The 18,764-nt window shown below is 54.8% G+C and overlaps 2 protein-coding genes across 2 annotated transcripts in view; both read right to left on the bottom strand.

Annotated features, from left to right (window-relative positions):
• Window positions 1-4,926, bottom strand: part of EIF2B3 (eukaryotic translation initiation factor 2B subunit gamma) — a 103,970-nt gene extending 99,044 nt beyond the window's left edge. The window contains exons 1-2 of the mRNA XM_059853942.1: window positions 4,644-4,926; window positions 1,085-1,224 (exon numbers count right to left, since the gene is read on the bottom strand). Of these exons, the coding sequence (XP_059709925.1) occupies window positions 1,085-1,224; window positions 4,644-4,791 (288 nt within the window). The 5' untranslated portion in view covers window positions 4,792-4,926. The remainder of the gene's footprint in view (window positions 1-1,084; window positions 1,225-4,643) is intronic.
• A 518-nt stretch (window positions 4,927-5,444) lies between these two features.
• LOC132331020 (E3 ubiquitin-protein ligase HECTD3-like) lies at window positions 5,445-13,841 on the bottom strand. Its single transcript, XM_059853941.1, has 21 exons — window positions 13,394-13,841; window positions 13,156-13,316; window positions 12,532-12,624; window positions 11,957-12,092; window positions 11,472-11,587; window positions 11,094-11,207; window positions 9,939-10,021; window positions 9,536-9,701; window positions 9,099-9,180; window positions 8,660-8,842; window positions 8,523-8,572; window positions 8,338-8,402; window positions 7,993-8,096; window positions 7,641-7,760; window positions 7,423-7,512; window positions 7,124-7,330; window positions 6,742-6,871; window positions 6,283-6,357; window positions 5,946-6,027; window positions 5,780-5,851; window positions 5,445-5,611 (listed from the first exon to the last, which is right to left on the bottom strand). Exons 1-21 carry the CDS (start codon window positions 13,718-13,720, stop codon window positions 5,527-5,529), a joined length of 2,541 nt encoding a protein of 846 aa, XP_059709924.1. The 5' UTR covers window positions 13,721-13,841; the 3' UTR covers window positions 5,445-5,526.
• Window positions 13,842-18,764: the final 4,923 nt, after the last annotated feature.

Raw genomic sequence — 18,764 nt, 5'->3', positions numbered from 1 at the left:
CGGGTGTGAGCGGGCGCAACTGCGCAAGAGCAGGCGCGAATGTGCAAGGGGTCTTGAGTGTGCCAGGAGGGAGCAAGTGTGCAAGAGCCATGGTGAGTGTGCAAGAGTGGGCGTGAGTGTCCAAGGGTGGCATGAGAGTCCAAGAGCCACCACGAGTGTGCAATAGCCATCACGAGTGTGCAAGGGGGGTGCGAGTGTGCAAGAGCGGGCGAGAGTGTGCAAGAGGAGGCGTGAGTGTGCAAGGGGGGCGCAGGTGGGCAAGAGCGGGCATGAGTGTGGAAGAGTGGGCACGAGTGTGCAAGGGGGGCGCGAGTGTGCAAGAGGGCACAAACTGTCGCGAGTGTGCAAGGGGGGCTTGAGTGTGCACGAGTGTGCAAGAGCGGGCATGAGTGCAAGAGCGTGAGCAAGCGTGCAAGGGTGTGCACTAGTGTGCAAGAGGAGGCACAAGTGTGTAAGAGTGTGCACGAGCAGGTATGAGCGTGCAAGAGCGTGAGCGAGCGTGAGTAGTGCAGGCGAGCAGGAGCTAGCCTGCGAGTGCATGCGGGCGCACGTGAGCGTGACTGATCGAGGGCCTGTGAGCGCACACGAGAGCGACTGAGCGGGTGCGAGTGTGCAAGAGTGGGTGTGAGCATGAGCTAGTGCACGAGCATGAGTGAGGGCACACGAGCGTGCATGAGTGCAAGCGAGGATGAGTAGTGTGCGTGCATGTGCGAGAGCATGAGTAGCGTGAGCAAGCGAGCGTGAATGTGAGTAGGCTGCGCGAGCACGCGAGAGGGAGCGAGTGTGAGCGAGTGTGAGTAGCACGCGAGTGTGTGAGTAGTGCGCGCAAGGGCGCATGAGTGTGAGTAGCCTGCGTGAGTGTGTGAGTAGTGTACGAGAGTGTGCGCAAGTGTTAGCAAGTGTGAGCGAGTGTGTTCCCTTGTGTGTGAGTTCCCTTGTGAGGTGACCTTTACAAAATTCAGCTCTTTTGAAAACCAGGAAATTCAGCTCTGTACAGAATCACTACACAGGACCCTCTGTACAACACAACAAAAAAAATATAAACAAATAACTTCCAGTGAAGTTCAACAAATGACAGTAATACCTTAATTTTCTGGTGAATATGCCTCAGCGAATCTGCTGTACCCATGTCCATGTTGTCACTGATGCACACAAAATCAAGCTTCATTTTTGTGTCCAGGTTTAGCATCTTCTGTATTTCCTTCCTTGTAATCACAATGACCTCTAGGACAAAGGAGAGTGAGATGAGACGAAGCAGAAAAAAAATCTAAATAATATTTATCGCAAATAGGAAACACCCACTTTTTTATTTAGAAAGTCTGATGGAACTGTCAAAAGGCTTGAGTAACATAACTGGGTTCCCCACCCAGACAAGCTCTTTTGGCAACAGTAACTTTTCAAGACAAGAATTCAACTCTAATGAACGCTCAAACACTCTGCCTGTGTTGCTGGGTGGAGGCTGTCACTGAAAGGGACGCATGCATGTGTGGCATGAGCTAGCAAGACAGAGCAGCCACTTCTTCTATCATTAAACAGCAACCTCAAACCAGATGTCCTCAAACAGAGCAATGAGACCCCATGTTCATGTCACCAAGGCTTCAGAGCTTTGTCTTTTGCTGCCTCAATCCTGCATAATCCTCTGTGGACAACACCAACCACACTATTACAATACAATGGTTAAACTATTTCTCAGCATCAGCTTGGCAAGAAAGTGGAGTAATATACGAGCAACAAACTCATTCCATCTACAAAAGAAAAAGGATAAATGCATATTTGAAGGAAATCAATGCTGGCATGAAAGCATATTTTCCAAAATGAAGAATGTGAGAACAGAAGCTCTGCAAAAAAAAGACTGAGGAAACAAGATGACAAGAAACCTTTTCCCCCAGTCTTAAGAATAGGAAGGAAAAGCAATAATCAAATTTTCCAGTTAAAATATCCCCTCAAAACTATAACATTGTGTTCCACATGGAATTTAACAGAGAATGATTGGAAATAATAAATAATAATTATAATAATTGTATAGGCAAGATAAAGACACATTGGGAATAAATCTGCATCAATCAAGCTTAATCTTGAATCTATTAAAAGAAAAGAGAAAGGAACTGTAAACATGGGACATGGGACTGGTGTGGCATTTTGGTGCCAGAGATATGGCTGCTCTTCCGCTCCCATACTGGATGCCAGTGTGAATTCAAAAGAGGCTGAAGAACCTAGAGAAAAGGACTGAAAGCATACCTTGAATTCGGCAAAGAATTAACTGATGAAGAGGGAACTGGTGTCAGGTGCAAGCTGTAAGCTCACACAGTTCAGCATAAACCTAGTGAGCTGGGCAAAGGCCTCCTAAATATTCAGAGAGATGAAGCACTCACAATTAGGGCGAAAGAGACACGGTGAGTCAGCCCATGGAACACCTACTTACTGACATAAGCAAGTATGAGGAACTAATCATCCAGGGAGAGAAGTCATGCCACTGGATCGTTTCATACAGGGATGTACAGCTTGGTCATGGCGTGAAGCACGAAAGGAGCAGGAAGGTGGCAATTTGCTCACTGAAGCTGAAGGCGCTCACTGAACACAAACCTGCATGTCCACGTTTTCACTGGAGACAGGTAAGCTGAAGCACTACATGTGAGCAAGGAGAAGGATCTGACTGCAGCACTATCACAAGAGTCACAGCACGGTTCAGGATGGAAGGGACCACGCTGGGTCATCTGGTCCAACCTCCCTGCTCAAGCAGGGTCATCTCAAATCACATTGCACAGGATTGCGTCCAGATGGCTCTGGGATACCCCCAATGACGGAACTCCCACATCCCCTCTGGACAGCCTGTCCCAGTGCTCAGCCACCTGCACGTTAAAGAAGTTTTTTCCCACGTTCAGGTCAAACTTCCTGGGAATTAGTTTCTGTCTGTTTTCTCTTGTACCATTGCTTGGCACCACTGAGCAGAGTCTGGTCCATCCTCTGACACCTCCCTTCAGAGACTGATAGACATTTTTTGAGGTTCCCTCTCAGTTATCTTGAGGCTGGACAGGCCCAGCTCCCTCACTATTTCCTCATAGGAGAGATGCTCCGGTCCTTTCATCATCTTCGTTGCCCTCCACTGGACCTGCTCCAGGAGCTCGATGTCCCTCCTGTCCTGAGGAGGCCAGGACTGGACACAGCACTCCAGATGTGCCTCACCAGGGCTGTGTAGAGGGGCAGCGACTAGTTCAAGTGGTCAAGAGCATCAAGTGGAAATGGTTATTTCTGAATAAAGAGCCAGACAAAGCACAATACTGATTATACAGAAGATTTTAGCTACCTGTATTTCCATTGCAGGATAAAAGTATTGGAAAAAAAAAAAGAGACAGGAGAACAGGCAAAGAAGGGAGACATTCAGAATGCAGATTTCAACAAACAAAAAACAAATCCAAAGAACGGAAGTTCTTTAGGATTTTCTAATGAAACAGAATAAAGGCAAAGTCTGCTCTTAGTTTTGTTCCTTCACACTGAAATACTAAGAAACAAACATGGATAATCATGAGTTGATCTTTATGTCTTCAGAGAAGGTAGAAACAGCCAGGAAGAAAGCCACAGACTCAGGATGAAGTAAAGAATAATCACAGAGACAAAACAGAGAAGAAGAAATGCAAAAGACAAACACAAACATAAAAAACCTGGACACTTGAAAGGTGTCAGGAAGAAGCTTTAGAAGAAGCTGGGGGGACACCACAGAAAGATTTGGTCCAGCACTCAAAAGGTGAACAAAAGCCTAACCTCAGAAGATACTGAAGAAGCTCACCAGGTACTAAATAGCACCTTAGTCCCAGTGTAAACAAAGCCCACTGGTGAGCACCATGATTGTCCCCACCCCGCTGTGGCCACACAGACTGAGCACCTCAGACAGAGCCAGCAACCCTGACCCTGGGCCAGGCTGAAACAACAAACCACCAGGCAGCCCCGAGAGATGGCACTTCTCACCCTGCTGCCATTAATGACTCTGGGAGTTATTGAACGTGGGAGACTCAAGGTTAGCAACCCAGGGAATGACATCAGAGCTGGGAAAGGCCTCAAATCAGAGTCGCTGCAATGTTGGAAAAGATCTTGAAGATCATCAAGTCCAACCAACCAGCACCACCATCACGTTCAGCACTAAACCACGTCCTCAAGTGTCATATACTCATGGTTTTTGAACACTTCCAGGGATGGTGACACCACCACTTCTCTGGGCAATCTTTTCCAATGCTTTAAAACCCCTTCAGTGGAAAAAAAATTCACAATATCCAATCTAAATCTCCCCTGGTGCAACCTGAGACCATTTCCTCTCGTTCTGCCACTTGTCACCTGGGAGAAAAAACCGACACACACCTCTCTATAACCTCCTTTCGGACACCCGCGGCCCCCGGTGAGAAGAGGGCTGCAGGCACAGGGCGCGCAGCCGAGAGGGCACGAAGGGATGTGACACGGGCCAGCAGCACAGCTCCGGCGCAGAGGGGAGCCGTGCTACAGCACCTGCCCCGTTCAACAGGGCACCTGCGACACGGCATCAGAACGGCGGCAGAACGGACGGGAGCGGCGGCGGCGACCGGGGACAGCCCGTAGAGACCAGAGGGAATCCGCAGTCACCAGGGTCAGCAGGCCCAGAGCCCGCCGTGCCTCACCTTCGAAGCCGGCGCGCTCCAGCAGGTTCAGCGGGTACCAGAGCAGGGGCCGGTTTCCCACCGGGAGCAGCGGCTTCGGGATGCTGGAGGTCAGGTCCGTCATGCGGGAGCCGCCTCCGGCCGCCATCACCACGGCCTGGAACTCCATCGTGTGGCGGAATGACACAGAGAAGCAGGGCCTCACCGGGACAGCTGGGACAAGGCCGCTTCACGGCTCCGTTCCCTGCGACCACTCCCGGCACTGACAGCGCAGCAATGGCGGCGCGGCCGCGCTGCGCCTGCGCGCGGACAGCCGAGAGCGTCGATCGCAGGCGAGCGCCGATAGAATCGATCCGCCTCCCCGGTGGGCTCCGGGCGGCCGCCACCCAGCCAGGACAGTGAGAGGAACACCGAGCGAAGGGACCCCGCGCTGCCGAGCGCCGAGTCATAGATCCCGGCCCAGCGGCGGGGGGCGCTCTGTGGAACAGCGCCCCCACGCGGCCGCGGGGAGAACTGCGGGGGTAATGGGGGACACCGGGGGCTCTGTGTGTGGGGTGTACGGGGGACACTGGGGGCACCCTGTGGAGGTGTACCGGGGACACTGGGGGCTCCTTGTGGGGGTGTACTGGGGACCCTGGGGGTCAGTTTGCAGCTGTGCTCCCCACGCCATGTCCAGAGAAGGGACAGGACTCACAGCGCTCCCTGCCCCCACGCTCTCCACTCCGCAGGAGCCTGTGCGGGCAGCACCCAGTGGCCGGTGCCAGTCTGACCCTTCCAGCTGCAGTCCCCGACCTAGAGAAGCACAGACACAAAGAGCACCTGGGCCAGGACAGCAGGATCTGGCCCTGCAGTTTTATTGAATCTATTGTCCCCCAGGCTCCCACAGCGTGGGCACATGGGGGTCTCATTCATCCCAGGGGCTCTTGTCGGTGTCGATGGACATGCAGTTGTACACGGCGTAGCGCAGCAGCTCCTCGCAGACCTTGGCCCTGGCAGGGGGAACGCCAGGTCACAGCCACAATGGCCACAGAAAACCTCAGGCTTCCCTCCCCACACCTGCCTGGACATCCCCCAGGGGAAGGCCTGGGGAATCTTCGTGGGAACCCCAACACCAGCCCCAGGGAGTGGGGAGCATCCCTATCCCCAGCTCAACTCACGAGGAATAGTTGGGCAACAAGAAGGTGCAGGAGCACGTGCAGGCCTGTGGCATCAGATCCACCGCATCCAAGCTTGGGAGAAAGGAGAGTCAGACCCCAGCACAGCAACCTGACATCATGTGGGGACCCCAGCATGGCACAGGGACCCCAGGCAGGATGGACTCACTTCGACCTTTCCGGGTAGACATTGATCTGAACTGGGAGGCGGCTCCGGCCGGTGACAAACTTGAGGAAATGGCTGAGATCCTCTGAGGGGAAGGACAAAGCTCAAGTCTCAGGGACAGGGCTGTCCCAGCAAGATCTGCCTTGCAGAATCACCCCAGGAGCATGGGGCAAAGCTAAGGGATCCTCTCAGAATCCCAGAAAGGGCTGGGTGGGATGACCCCAGCCGCTTCCCAGGGGAGCACCTGATGAGTGCCCCTGGGGCACAGGGCAGTGGGTACCCCATACCCCAACCTGTCCTACTGCACATGAGGAACAGGTAAAGGCTTGGGGTCACTCACCACTGGTGAAGTTGTTGAGTGCCTCCAAGAAATACTGGATACGGGTATCATCAGGGGGGAAGTCCTCAAACTTGACTGCAACAAAGAATGTGCAATGGCTTAATTAGAAACTCCTAGCAAAGCAAAGGAAAGGAGGAGACCCTCTGCTCCTCAGTGAGCCCATGAGAGCTCCTGGCACCTCTGAGTAGGACCAGCACCTTGTGTCATGGTGGGTGGAGAAACAGAGGTCCTAGTTTGCAGAGTGGCCACTCACCTCACCATAGCAGCTAAGGCCCAGATGGACCAGAGTAGGGTGTGCTGCTAAACCTGAAGCATCCAGGGACCCTCTACCTAATCCTCCCCCAGGCTCTCAGGCATGCCATCCATGACTAGGATGCATGTGCAGGACAAGCATTATCAAGGGGATCCCCTGCCCTTGTGGAGGGCAGGGAGCAGCTCTGGGCTGGCCCTGTGACTTACTGAACTTCTGTAGCTCAGCCACTGTGATCTGCGGCTCCCCGCAGATCCTCTTCTCCATCTGCTGCCAGGTGAGCAGGTCCAGCACAGGCTGGGGCACCACACGGAGCAGCCCAGCACGTATGGCTGCAATCTGTGGGGACACAGGACGGGCTCCACGTCACCACGGTGGATCTGAGCCCCAGGCAGCCACCTAGGGCTCTGGGGACAGCAACCGCAGGACCCCAAAAGGGATTCCCCAGGGCACACAGACATCCTGGGCATGGGATGCACAAAGACGCGACCCAGGTGGAGCTGGCAACAACCAGTCCCACAAGTACCAGGACATCTTGCCACAGGAGCATGGTCCCCTTGCAGCCCTGTCAGCCCTGGGGGACAGTGTCACCTGTTCCTTGCTCTCCTCCAGCCGAGCCTTTTGCACCAGGCGGATGAACTCCTTGCGGTCCTCGTAGCGCACAGCGGTGTTGCTGCCGTTGGGGATCAGCTCCACCATGCGCTTGTCACTCAGCACTGTGGTGTAGGTCAACTCTCTGCCAAACATGAACTCAAAGCCTTCCTTGTCCACCCTCTCCAGCACCTCCAGCAGCTTCACCTGCAATCCAAATGAGCAATACCCACCAAAGTGGAGCCAGAGCAGCCATGAGAGAGCACAGCGCTGCCCTGCCAGCACCTGGCCCTGCTCACCAGCTCTGAGTCCACAGTGGCAAAGTCCTTGCTCCAGCTGACCTCCTCCCCTGCCAGCTGCTTCCACACCAGTGCTGGCAAAGACAGGATCTGCCAAAAGGAGTGGACACAAGCATTCTTCTCCTGTCTCTTCTTCACCCATGGGCAGCCCCTCTGCCCAAGACAGTGTGGTCCCTGTCAAGCCCTCTCACTGGCCAGGAAGGCTCTGCTGTGCTCACCAGAAGCTCCTTGCTCCTCAGGGCTGCTCCCATCAGCTGCCCAATCCACTCATACTTGGGGAAGTCCTTGCAGGAGGGGTTGGGGACATACATGTCCCTGGTGTCACTGCTGCTGTTAGCCTGTGCGAGAGACTCTTAGGACACAGAGATGTGACAAGCCCAGCCTGGTCTCTCCTGCAGCCTCCCCCACATTCACCCCTCCACCTGCCTCTCCTGCCCTTTACACCCCTCCAGGAGATCTCCACCACCCAGGTACAAGCACAGCTCCCCCAGCCAAGAGCCCTGCAAGCATTAAGGTAGGGCTAACGCCCCAGGCTCTGCTGACTGAATCCCCCAGCCTGGGATGCCAAACCTGATTGGAGGTGCGCACAAAGAACGGCAGGGGCACCGGGACATCGCTGGAGCTGGGACACAGTTCCTCTGACACGTCTGACAGACTGTCCCGAAAGCCACCGCCTGCAGGGGGGGCAGAGGATGGTTAGTGCCTGATACACCAGGGCCAGACACTGAGCCACAGTATCTGACCAAGCTGCTCCTCTCCCTGGGGCAGCAGCAGCAGCACTGGTGGGCTAGGCGAGATACAGGGATGATCTAATGTTTGCAGAGCAGGGGGCTGCCTCTCCCAGAGCAGCTGGGACAGCGTGGGTACCCACTGAGCTGCACCCCAACACACGAGACACCAGGGGAGAGCTCTCACCATTGTCAATGATGCCCTCAGTGATGAAATCGCACTCCCACCACTGGCTGTAGGTCAGGGGCCACCTGTGGGAAAGCAACAGCCCCATGCACATCCCTCCTCCGAGCATACCAGCAGCACCTGGAATCCCCTTGCACCCTGCTCAGGGGAAGTGACACCCCACAAATATGACACTGAAGACCGACCTGTAGTCCAGGGGCTGATTGTTCTTGGAAGATCTGAGCCCTTCATACAGCTGGAGAGTAGTAGAGCAGAAAGGGGATGAGATGGGGGTAAGATCTGAAGTGACAGGTACTTGGCACAGGGCATGGTGGGGCCATACCTGGGTGAAGACGGCGTTTTTACAGCTGGGGTCCAGCGCAGGGTTGGCACGGTGCTCCCGGGCCAGGAGCCGGTTGATGACGAGCTTAGGCAGGTTGTGAGGAGCAGAGCTCTCCGAGGACTGCAGGCAGTGGGCAATGAGGGCTTCACTCTGCTTGGACAGCAGCAGGAATGGCTTCATGCTCTAGCAAGGGACAAGCAGGGATTGTTAGAGGTCTGATCCTGCCACCACCTGCTGTCTTTTCCTCTCCTCAAGTCAGCCCTGGTGTCACAGGGGATGCTCCTCCATCCCTGAGGCAATGGCAAACACGGCAGCTCTCAGCCCTGAGCTGGTCTGTCCCCACTGGATAAGGAGGAAACACTATAGCCCCCAGAAAACCTGAACTTGCGAGGAGATGCCCCTCCTGGCACCATCCCAGGGAAGCCTGGCACATGCTCACCCTGAGCACATTGAAGGTGCCGATGCTTTCCTCGGAGAGGGGGATCAGGTAACACAGGACACTTTCAAGGAGCTGGACAAACCTGGAGACAGGAGAGAAGCTGTGTGAGGCTGTGGGAGAGCGGCATTTCACCACAACCCCTGGACACTGTGCTCCCTGCACATGGGTCTCTCCAGCCCATTGAGGCACATCAGACACCAGGGGAGCACCCTGGAGCACCCACCCAGCACCCTCTGTCCAAGCACTTTATTTCATTTCCCAAAAAATTGCTGCAAACAAGGGCAGCCCAGCCCATGCTGCTGCACTGCAGCTAAATCACTGCAGAGGGTCTCTGTGGGGCCAGTGCTGACCCCAGCCTGGGGCTGCCCTGCAGGTCAAGGCACAATGCTTTTTGGCTCTGAGATCACTGCAGGAACTGGGGCATCCCTGTGCCATACCTCTGGATGAGCACAGCTCGCCGGTACAGCACATCGGCATCCACCCCTTCCAGGAGAGGGTAGCGAACCAGCCGGGCTGGCTGGAACATGTCAGCATTCAGGATCAGGTCCCACTCCCAGAAGGACACGATCTTAATCCCCTGCAGACGGACATTGTACCCTTGGTCTGCCGAGAAAGAACAGCGACGCTGCGTGTGCTGCAGCTAGCATGGCCTGGATGCTGCAACAAGAGGCGAGGTGCCCCCAGCACCTGCAGCATCTCATACAAAGCTCATTCCTCAACTTCCCCACCAGTGGATCCCAAAAAGCAGCAAGTGTGGTAGGAAGAGCCACAGGGTCAGGACTAGCTGTGGGTTTAGGGCCAGGCTGGGCTGGCAGCCACAGTCTGGGTGCACAGGCTCACCCCGGCACTCCAGGAAGCGGATCTCCAGCACGGGCATGTGGGTTTTCATGTCACGGAGGATGCAGACATTCTGGTAGCTGTTCCTGCACACAGCATGGAGGGAGATGGCAGAGCCATGAGGCATAGAAAATGGTGAGGTGGCCAGCAAGTCACAGGCCACTCTGGCTCCCCAGCCAAGGGTGTGCTTCTACCCATGCAAAAGCCCCCCCACCTCACCAGGGCTGTGGCAGGAGGTGCCCAAGCAGAGAAGAGGCTGTCAGAGGCACACAGACGTTCTGGAGAAGGTGGAAGCCGCATCCAAAAAGCCAGAAAAGAGCACAAATTCAAAGCAGTACAGAAAGACAAGACGGCTGAGAGCAAGTCACTGCTCTTGGGGGTCCCAGCACATCTCACAAGGGCAGAACCATACTTCAAGCAGAGTTGGTCATGCAAGAGTGGTGTGGTTTTGAAAGAAACAGGGATTTGTGTAAATGAGCAATTTACTAAGTGTATTTTCAACACCTTGTCAAGGTCCCATCAAAGTCCTGTGAGCCCATGGGGAAAAAACTGCAAGCATTCAGAGGCAGTGAGGAGCTGGCTCCTGCCACTGCAAAGGACACCTCTACAGACTCATGGGTGCTTCTTCAGAGACAGATTTCACTGCTCAGCCAGAAAACATCAAACAGGAATGTTTGGGGGGAGGGTGGAGACCTTTGCACCCCTGTGTAAGCCCCTGGCTGCCTTGAGAAGGGTGTTCAGGGCCCAGGTGAAGATGGAGAGGTGAGGCATCCCAGGATTTCTTGGCTACATCATGGCAGAGATGCTCAGGAAGGTGGCAGCAGTGGTGTGTGTTCCAGAAGTGAGGAGGAAGAGGCAGAAAGACCATCAAAGTCACCAGGCAGAAGGAAGCACACTGCAGACCAGCTGCTGCAGCATGGGTGAGGAGCAGGAGAGGAGATTAAGGCATTTGACTGACACATGGAAGCAAGGGACCACCACACTTGTGGGAGCAGATGTAGCCTGCACCCAGAGAGTTCCAACCCTTGGAGAGCCACTGTCACTGGCAAGTCACTTAGAACCAACCCCAGCTCCATCCTTAATATCTGCTCAGGATGCAGAGACAGCTCAGGACTTTGGCACAAGCTGGTAACAGGCTGCTCCTCACTCATTACTCACTCGTTAATTAGGACTGTTCTCAGGTGCTGCAGCCTGCTTGGTGTTCCCCCATACACAGCCACTCGCCTGGGTACATGGGAGTTGGACTGCCCATCCAGCATCAGCCACAGCCTCCTGGGGGTGAGAAGAGCAAGGAACGGCATTGTCCTCCCCTCATGAGCTGCCTGGGCCCAGAGGTTCCCCCAGGAGCTGTCCCAGGCCTGGGGCAAAGCTGTGCCTTCCTGAGGTGCCTTTGGCAGCAGCTGTCCCCCACCTCAACCCCACACCCCCAGGGGCAGCAGGGGGAAAGCTGGGTTGAAGAGGAAGATGGTGCTTTGCCTGGCACCCTGCCCTTCCCTGGCACAGCTGTTGGCATGAAGGGACACCCCGAGGTCTCACTTGACAATGGTGCCTTTCTTCATGTTGAGCCGCACCCAGTGCTGCCCCGGGGGCCCGCTGCTCTCCCAGAAGGTGTATGTCAGGTTGTCTGTCAGATGGGCTGCAACACAATCCTCCTGCAAGAGTGCAGTGAGCAGAGGGTGCAGATGAGCATCCTTGGAGATACTATGGCCTCCTCTGAGATGTGTTTTGTGGGTCCAAAGGAGGTCAGGAACAGGCCAGCCCCTTGCTTTGTTAGGCTGTGGGTGGATGGTGGCTCCCTGACAGAGCAAACTGGTCATGGCTGTGGACCCCTAGTGCCCCAGAGACACAATGGGGTTTTGACCCCAACACCCAACTCCCAACAGCTTTGCTAGAGCAGCAAAACCCCCCCACCATCCCCTGCCCCTCACAGAGGGGACAGCCACAGCTGGCCACTCCACCCCACATCTGATGCTCACGTGTCTTGTGGTGATTTGAGGCTGCAGAGGAGCCCCACTACGCACCATGTGTGAGGAGACCTCGATGCTGTTGATGTGTTCCTTGGTGCAGTCTGCACACTGCAGCTTCTTCTCGCTGTGATCGTACAGGAAGCGCCCCAGCTCCATGTCGTGCTCATAGGTCCAGCCTGGGGGCACAGACCTGCAGGGAGTCTCTGTGTTAACAGGATGAGGAGACCAGGCTGTGCCCCCAACCTGCCGACCACTGGCATGAAGGATCCCCAGCCCCAGCTGAGACTGGCTGCAGTGTCTCATGGCCACCAAACTGACATGGTGCCAGGCTACTGTCCCTGCAGCAGACAGATGGCACAGCTCTATCTCATCACCAGCACACCAGGTATTAATGGCCACTCCAGCCCAGTGGGAATAGCAGTACACAAATCACTCCAATGGTCCGTGGAGCAAAGGCCATCTTCGCTTGAGCAGTGCCGAGGTACCAAGGTAAAAGGCATCTCGTGGCACTCTTACTCATCCTCCCCTCTCCAGACCCTGAAGCCAGTCTTGGCCCTGCAGGCATGTCCAGGCCCTGGCCAGCAGCCCCTCAGGATGCTGCAGCCCTGCTCTAGGAGATGCATTCATACCGAAACTTCTGCACAGCGGCCTCATCCTGCTCTATGAGCCTGGGCATCTCTCCAAGGCGCATGGAATACGTCAGGTCCACCACTTGTTCCCAGCTGGAGCAGCAGGGGCGGAGGAGTCACACAATGGAAAAGATGTGTCAGTGCTCAGTGTGTCCATTACTGCCTTAGCCTGAAGTGTAGACAGCAGTAGTGGGGCACTGGGGGTGACACGCAGGAACAGCTATGGGAAGGGTGAGTGTCCCTGCACCCGGGTACGGGCTGGGACAGAGCAGGGGAATCCTGCCCTGCACATGACCTTCCATCAGGAAAATAAAATTTGAACTCTCTGATTACTGCACTACCTCTGTGTCATTGCTCAGCCCAAATTCAAATGACTCAGAACGCCCCCGGTATCATCTTTATTCTGTGCGGGCGCCGCCACAAGCAAACAGGATTAATCTCCGAGGGAGCACCCACCTGCCCGGTGGTGCTCGGCGGGGATGGGTCCCACCTGCGCTGGAGGGAGTGAGCGACCTGTGCTGGGCGTGCCCAAGGGATTTGGGATGGTTGGGTTCCATGTCCTCTGCGGGGACCGGTCACACCCGTCTCCAGCGCCCAGAACCCAGTTCCTGCCCGGGGCCATACCTGACAGCAGGTCTGTAATCAACCCCCAGCGTTTGGTGCTGACACTGGATCCTCTGTACGGAATCAACCGGGACTAATTTATCTCCTCCCTCTCCGAACCTCTGCGCCAGGACCCAGCCCTCCGACAAGTCACGGGTGCCCGTGTGCTCCTCCAGCTGCTCCTGAAGGCACATCCCGTCCTGTCACCGCCGTCGGGATCCGGCATGCCCGGGTGGTTCCCGGTGCCGCACCCTGTTACCTTGCTGAGCTTGACCCAGAGCCCGGCGCTGTTGCAGTACTCCTCGCCGGTGGCGCGCAGGCAGCCGCCCTTCCGCACCTCGATCGTGGCCCGCGCTGCCCGCTTGCCGCCCCGCGCCGGCCCCGGGCTGTCCCACACGCTGAGCAGGCTGCGGGCGGCGGCGGCCGCGGCGGCCGAGGGGTCCTTGCAGATCTTGTACTGCACCTCCCGCGGCACGTAGCAGAGCGCGGCGGGCAGCGCCCGGGCGCGGCGGAAGCACTCGCTGCACTGCAGCAGGAACCGCAGCCGGCCCAGCACCTGGTGCGGCGCTTCCCCGCCCGCCCTCATCGCGCTCCGGGCCCCGGCTCCGCGCCGCTGCGCTGCGCCCCGGCCTGTCCCGACCGTGCCCCGACCGTGCTCGCCCTGAAGTGCCCGCCGGGTGGGGACGCCTCCGGCGGAGTCACCGCGCCCGCCTCCCTCCGGCGCCGCCCCGCCTCGGGCAGCCCTCACTTCCCAGCTGCCGCCTCCACGCCGGTCGGGCGCCGCTCCGCCCGTGCCCCGGGCACGCCCCAGCGCTTCTTCATCACTCTCGGGCCGCAGGCGCTCCGGTCTCCGGCTCCAGGCCCCCTTTGCCAAGATGTGACTCTGTTACGCCCCACTTCAGTATCTGGCAGAAGCTGACCCGGGTCACAGGCATGCTCTTGCCCTTGCTTAGGACTCTGCTCTCTCCCGGCCTCAAGCATCTCTGTCATTGCCTGCATTCCGACAAGCAGAGTGGGAGTCCTGTGGGCTACATGTCCAGCATGGATAGAGAAAAGAGGTTAGTGGGAATTCTGGTATGGGAGAGCCAGCTTCTGGCTCTTATATCCCTGCCCTGGGCAGGCCTGCAGCAGGTGGAGATGCTACAAGCACTGCTGGGTAGGAGGACAGGTGTCCCTGCCCAGAACAGCTTTATCCCAGGTGGCAGAGGCATGCTGGAAGCAGGAATGAGGCCATTACACCCAAAAGCACCCAACGCCACCTCCCCCCGAACATGGGGTGTGCCACCCTATGTCATGTCTCCTTGTTGCATTCCACAGCAAGGCGATGGCAGAGAGCAACTCAGCTCCACCCCATGCTACCTTCATTTCTTCAGGTTGGGCACAAAGGGCTGAGTTGAAGGATCATGAAACAAGCAGGCTGGCAAAGCTCAAAGGTCCCCTGGTGCTTGCCTGCTCTCCTGGCAGGTCAGAGTCCAGCTCCATCCCTGCCTGCAAAGGCACAGTGCAGAGAGATCCAACAGCTGTTCATCCCTGCAGTGTTACCTACTGAACAGGCCTGACTGTGCCTCACTGCAACAATGGCCACCTGCCTTGCCGTGAACCACGATGCAGAAGAAATGCAGACTTGGGCCTTGCTCTTACCTGCAGTAACCATAGCCAGGAAGGTCCTGGGCACTCCTGCAGCCACAGTCACCCTGTACCACTGGTTTGCAGAGCTGCTGCAAAGGGTTAAGCCAGTTAATACTCTGAGTCACCTCTATGACACTACTTTGTGTGCAAGACATGACAGGGCCAATTTCTGCTTTACCTCCAGCTTCCTCTCACACCACCAGTCTTTATTGCTGCTTAGAATCACAGAATTATTTAGGCTGGAAAAGACCTCTAAGTTCATAGAGCCCAGCTGTTAACCCACTGCCATGTTTATGACTAAACCATGTCCCCAAGTGTCACATCCACTATTTAACCCAACAGAAGGACCCCAGGCAGACCTGAGAAATCATCAGGAAGGCCAGGAGCAGTTAGTTCATTCACTTTATTCTAGATCCTACATGAGGCAGGGACAGACACAACCTGTCAAACTACCAAGAGTTTGTCATACTCCAGGGTAATAGTAGCATAACAAGAACAGCTAGACTACATGTGCGTTTTTAATCACCTGAAACTATTCTATCACAATCCAGCAAGTTGAAGGCAGGAGAGAGCAAGTGGTTACATGGAACCATGATGACATCACTCCCTCCCCCAGCTCACCCCTACCCACCCCGTAAAGCTGCAGCTCTGGCACGTGGAGATGCTCCTGAGCAGCACAGAGACACCAACACCTTCCTTAAGATGGCACTGGCTTGAAAATCGATCTCCACTGATTTGAGACAGGTTGTTGGGGTGAGGACAGGTAGCTGCTACTTCCTGATACTCAGGACTCTCTTGCCCCAGGCCACATGCAGCAGGACTCCAGGGCAGGGGCACTTGATTTGTGCCTTGTCAAACACGATAGGAGACAGATCCTACCCACAGCTTTAGAAAGCAGAGAAGAAATGTGACCCAGCACTGACCTAACACCTATTTTTGGCCCCTGAGATCAGTCAGAGTTGAGCCAGGCTGACCTTTTCCACAATTTTCTGGGCTGTCACAGCAGACATTCAGTTTGTGATTGGCTTTAAAACGCTGCAGATGAGAGGACCACGCAGCAGACATCCAGGCCAGGTCCCAGCTCCCCATTCCCAGCTTACCTTTGCACAGCAAACTCAACAGCACCATCAGTGGGTTATCTTGGCATTGTTTCACAGCTGCCATGTTTTTCTGGACCCTCTGACCATGCACCAAACAATTTCACTGCTGCAATGGGCTCCTCTCCCTACTAGAGGGGCTTTCATGGGTCTCTCCACCCCAGTACACAACCACAGCAACTGCTGCAATTCTCCAACATGCACATGGTGATAATACAAAATAAACAGTAAAGCAATGGTTTATATGGTAAAAAGATGTTTTTCTCAGTATGCTTGTAGGAGTTAAATCCAGACCATCCTGGGTGATTCCCTTTCTGCTAGGGCCAGGGTCCTGTTACTACAAGTATCTTGTAAACAGAAATCCCTGTCACCAGCTAGATCCTTTCCCCAGAGTTCCAGCAAGCCCTTGGGCAGCACTCGGTGGCAGGAAATAAGAGGTCTCAGATGCTAAAAGACCTTGCTGGAAGGAAGAGTAGAGAAATGCAGGAAGCATGGGAAAAATTAGTTGATAACTCCATAGTCATCAAGTGCTTCAGGCTAGGGAGGGCCTAGATCTAAAGCCAGAAGGATGAGACTGGAAGGTTGATCACAGTGCCCAGGGCTGTACAAAAAGTCTTGAGCATCCCCAAAGACAGAGGTGCCACCATGCTTCTAGGGAAGGATCCCACTACTTCAGCCAGGTTCTGCTCTCAGCGTCGCCTTGCACAGCAGCTCTCTCCTCATCATGGAAGGCTGGGGCTGTGTACATGGATAATGAGAGAGAACAGAGCTGTCTAAACACATCTCAGTGAGAAACCTAAGTGTTCTGGGTATTTGGGTATCTGTAATTGCCTCAGTTACTCTCCTTCAGCTGCAGTTACTTCGAAGGGCGAGGGAGCCAGAGATGCTTGCTCCCCTATAACTGATCACCCCAAGCAGCCCTAGCTGGCTCCTAACCTGCCCATTCCAACAGGTGACATCAGCTCACCCTCCACCAAAGACTAGGGCCATCTTATCCATCCCACCCTGAACTACTTACGAAACAACCAACCCCTGCCTGGCAATAAAGAAAAGAGTCTATTTTATTGCTGCTTCTAATTCTGCTCAGTAAATAATGTGGCCTCCTGCTGAAGTCCAGTAGAGGTAAAAGGACAAGGTAGGAAAAAGCCGTATCAATTCCATCCTAATGTCAGTCCCTTTTCTGATGGCTTATTTCAAAGCCCAGCTCGCTGCTGCAGGCTTCTTTCTCAACACTCCTGACTGAGGGCAAGCAAGCAGATCAAAGTCCTTTCACCAGCTTACTCATGCCCATTTAAAACAGACACCCTAGGAAGTGACTCAGCCGCCAGCACGGAAAAGTATCTCACTGGTTCTGCTCCTGTTCCTATTCACACTGGTGGCTAAAATCGGCCACAAAGCCACAGAGATCAACCCTGGAACAGCTCTAGGATTTACAGAAGACCTCCTCCAGCAGACAGGACTTCACACCCACCCAGATGAGCATGAAAGGCCCTGCTGCAGGCAAGGGCTGCCATAAACAGCTTCTCTAATTCACCCTGTGCTCTCTCCACTCACCATGATGCAGGAGATGGCAGCACATGCTCTTTCCTGGTCCTACATCCTTTTTAGTAACAACTCTCCTCCGCAGATCTAGGAATACACGTTTCAAAAGAAACTCACAAAGGGAAGGATTTTATTTACAACTGGAAGTGATTTCTGGATGACAGACTCCTTCAACAGAGGAGAAAAAGCCATGAAACATTAAGACAGGATTAATCAACTCACAGCATCTGCCCCGCTCCAGTGCAACCCCAGTGATCCTGTGACTCACAGTAGTGGAGGTCCAACAGACCACACAGGCTGAAGATGGAGCTGGAAGTATAAACGTAGACTAACATCAAGCAGCTCCCAGTGCTAGGCAATGACCAGCTCTGCCCAGAGCTGGGAAGATCAACAAATACTTCCAAATAGTTGTGAAGGTTTTATAGCCTACTCCTCCCTCACACAGCATATGTCCAACTCTTGGTATCTGGTTTCTACACTGCCTAGGGCAAATGCTTTTCCTATTCACCTGAAACCTCCATGTCCTTTCCCATGGGTGAGAGGAGGGGAGCAGAGCCTGGCACTGCCAGGCCTGCTACTGCTTTAACCTCTGCAGTCTGGAAGATGAACTTGGCCCTGACGGCAGATCTCAACGAGAACTAGAAGAGAGTAGCTATAATACTGCCAGTTCAGAGGTAAACTGAGGCTCAAAGAGCCTGGGAGAACAGCTGCCAGGCCACCAGCATGCTGGATGCAGAACTAAAAGAACTAAAGGGAAGCAGACAGTTCCCACTCACTGTGAGGAAGCAGCTTCCCCCAGCAGTTGCTGCTGTGTAAGAGGTGCCAGGAATGACAGGAATTCAGATTTTGCGTGATGTAAAAGCATGGGAGTCCCTTTGGACTCACTCACAGTCCTGCTGTACAGGTCTGTTATGACACCTGGTGGCCAAAGGCACCCCTGCAGCACCTGCCACCAGCCTGCCCCATTCTACTTAATCCTAGATGAATGATCTAATTTCCATTAACCTCATGAGAGAGCAGGAACAAGGCAACAGAGTATGATCAGGACACATTGAGCATCTTGAGCATCTTGGCTACCTCCTAGTCTCAGCAGCAGCTCACAGTTCTCTGTCCTGTGCTGCAAGCTGCTGTGCAGCTTTGTCTCCTTACCCCACTTTTGTTTGAGCAAAGTACAGCCTGGAAGGAGTGAGCATTGTGGAGCTACAAGAAGAAGTGGAGAAGAAACCCATTACAAAAGCCTGCCAGCTTTTTGATGCATGAGGGCTCAGCCAGGGTTCCATCATCGCAATCACATTTACAATCCAAGCTAGCTCCTACCCCGCTGAAGACCCAACCCTTCATGTCAACTGCTGGGAGCCAGGC

This window comes from Haemorhous mexicanus, chromosome 9, assembly GCF_027477595.1.
Source record: "Haemorhous mexicanus isolate bHaeMex1 chromosome 9, bHaeMex1.pri, whole genome shotgun sequence".
Lineage (NCBI taxonomy): Eukaryota > Metazoa > Chordata > Aves > Passeriformes > Fringillidae > Haemorhous > Haemorhous mexicanus.
This window is presented reverse-complemented; position numbering and strand designations above follow the sequence as displayed.

What these genes read in the sequence shown, in the direction of transcription:
- LOC132331020 (XM_059853941.1), bottom strand. Translation starts at nt 13,720, where the DNA reads ATGAGGGCGGGCGGGGAAGCGCCGCACCAGGTGCTGGGCCGGCTGCGG. An exon ending in GCCGCTGTGCAGAAGTTTCG is followed by an intron (nt 12,093 to 12,531) that starts GTATGAATGCAT and finishes GACTCCCTGCAG; the next exon opens with GTCTGTGCCCCCAGGCTGGA. An exon ending in TTGTGCGCACCTCCAATCAG is followed by an intron (nt 7,761 to 7,992) that starts GTTTGGCATCCC and finishes TCTCTCGCACAG; the next exon opens with GCTAACAGCAGCAGTGACAC.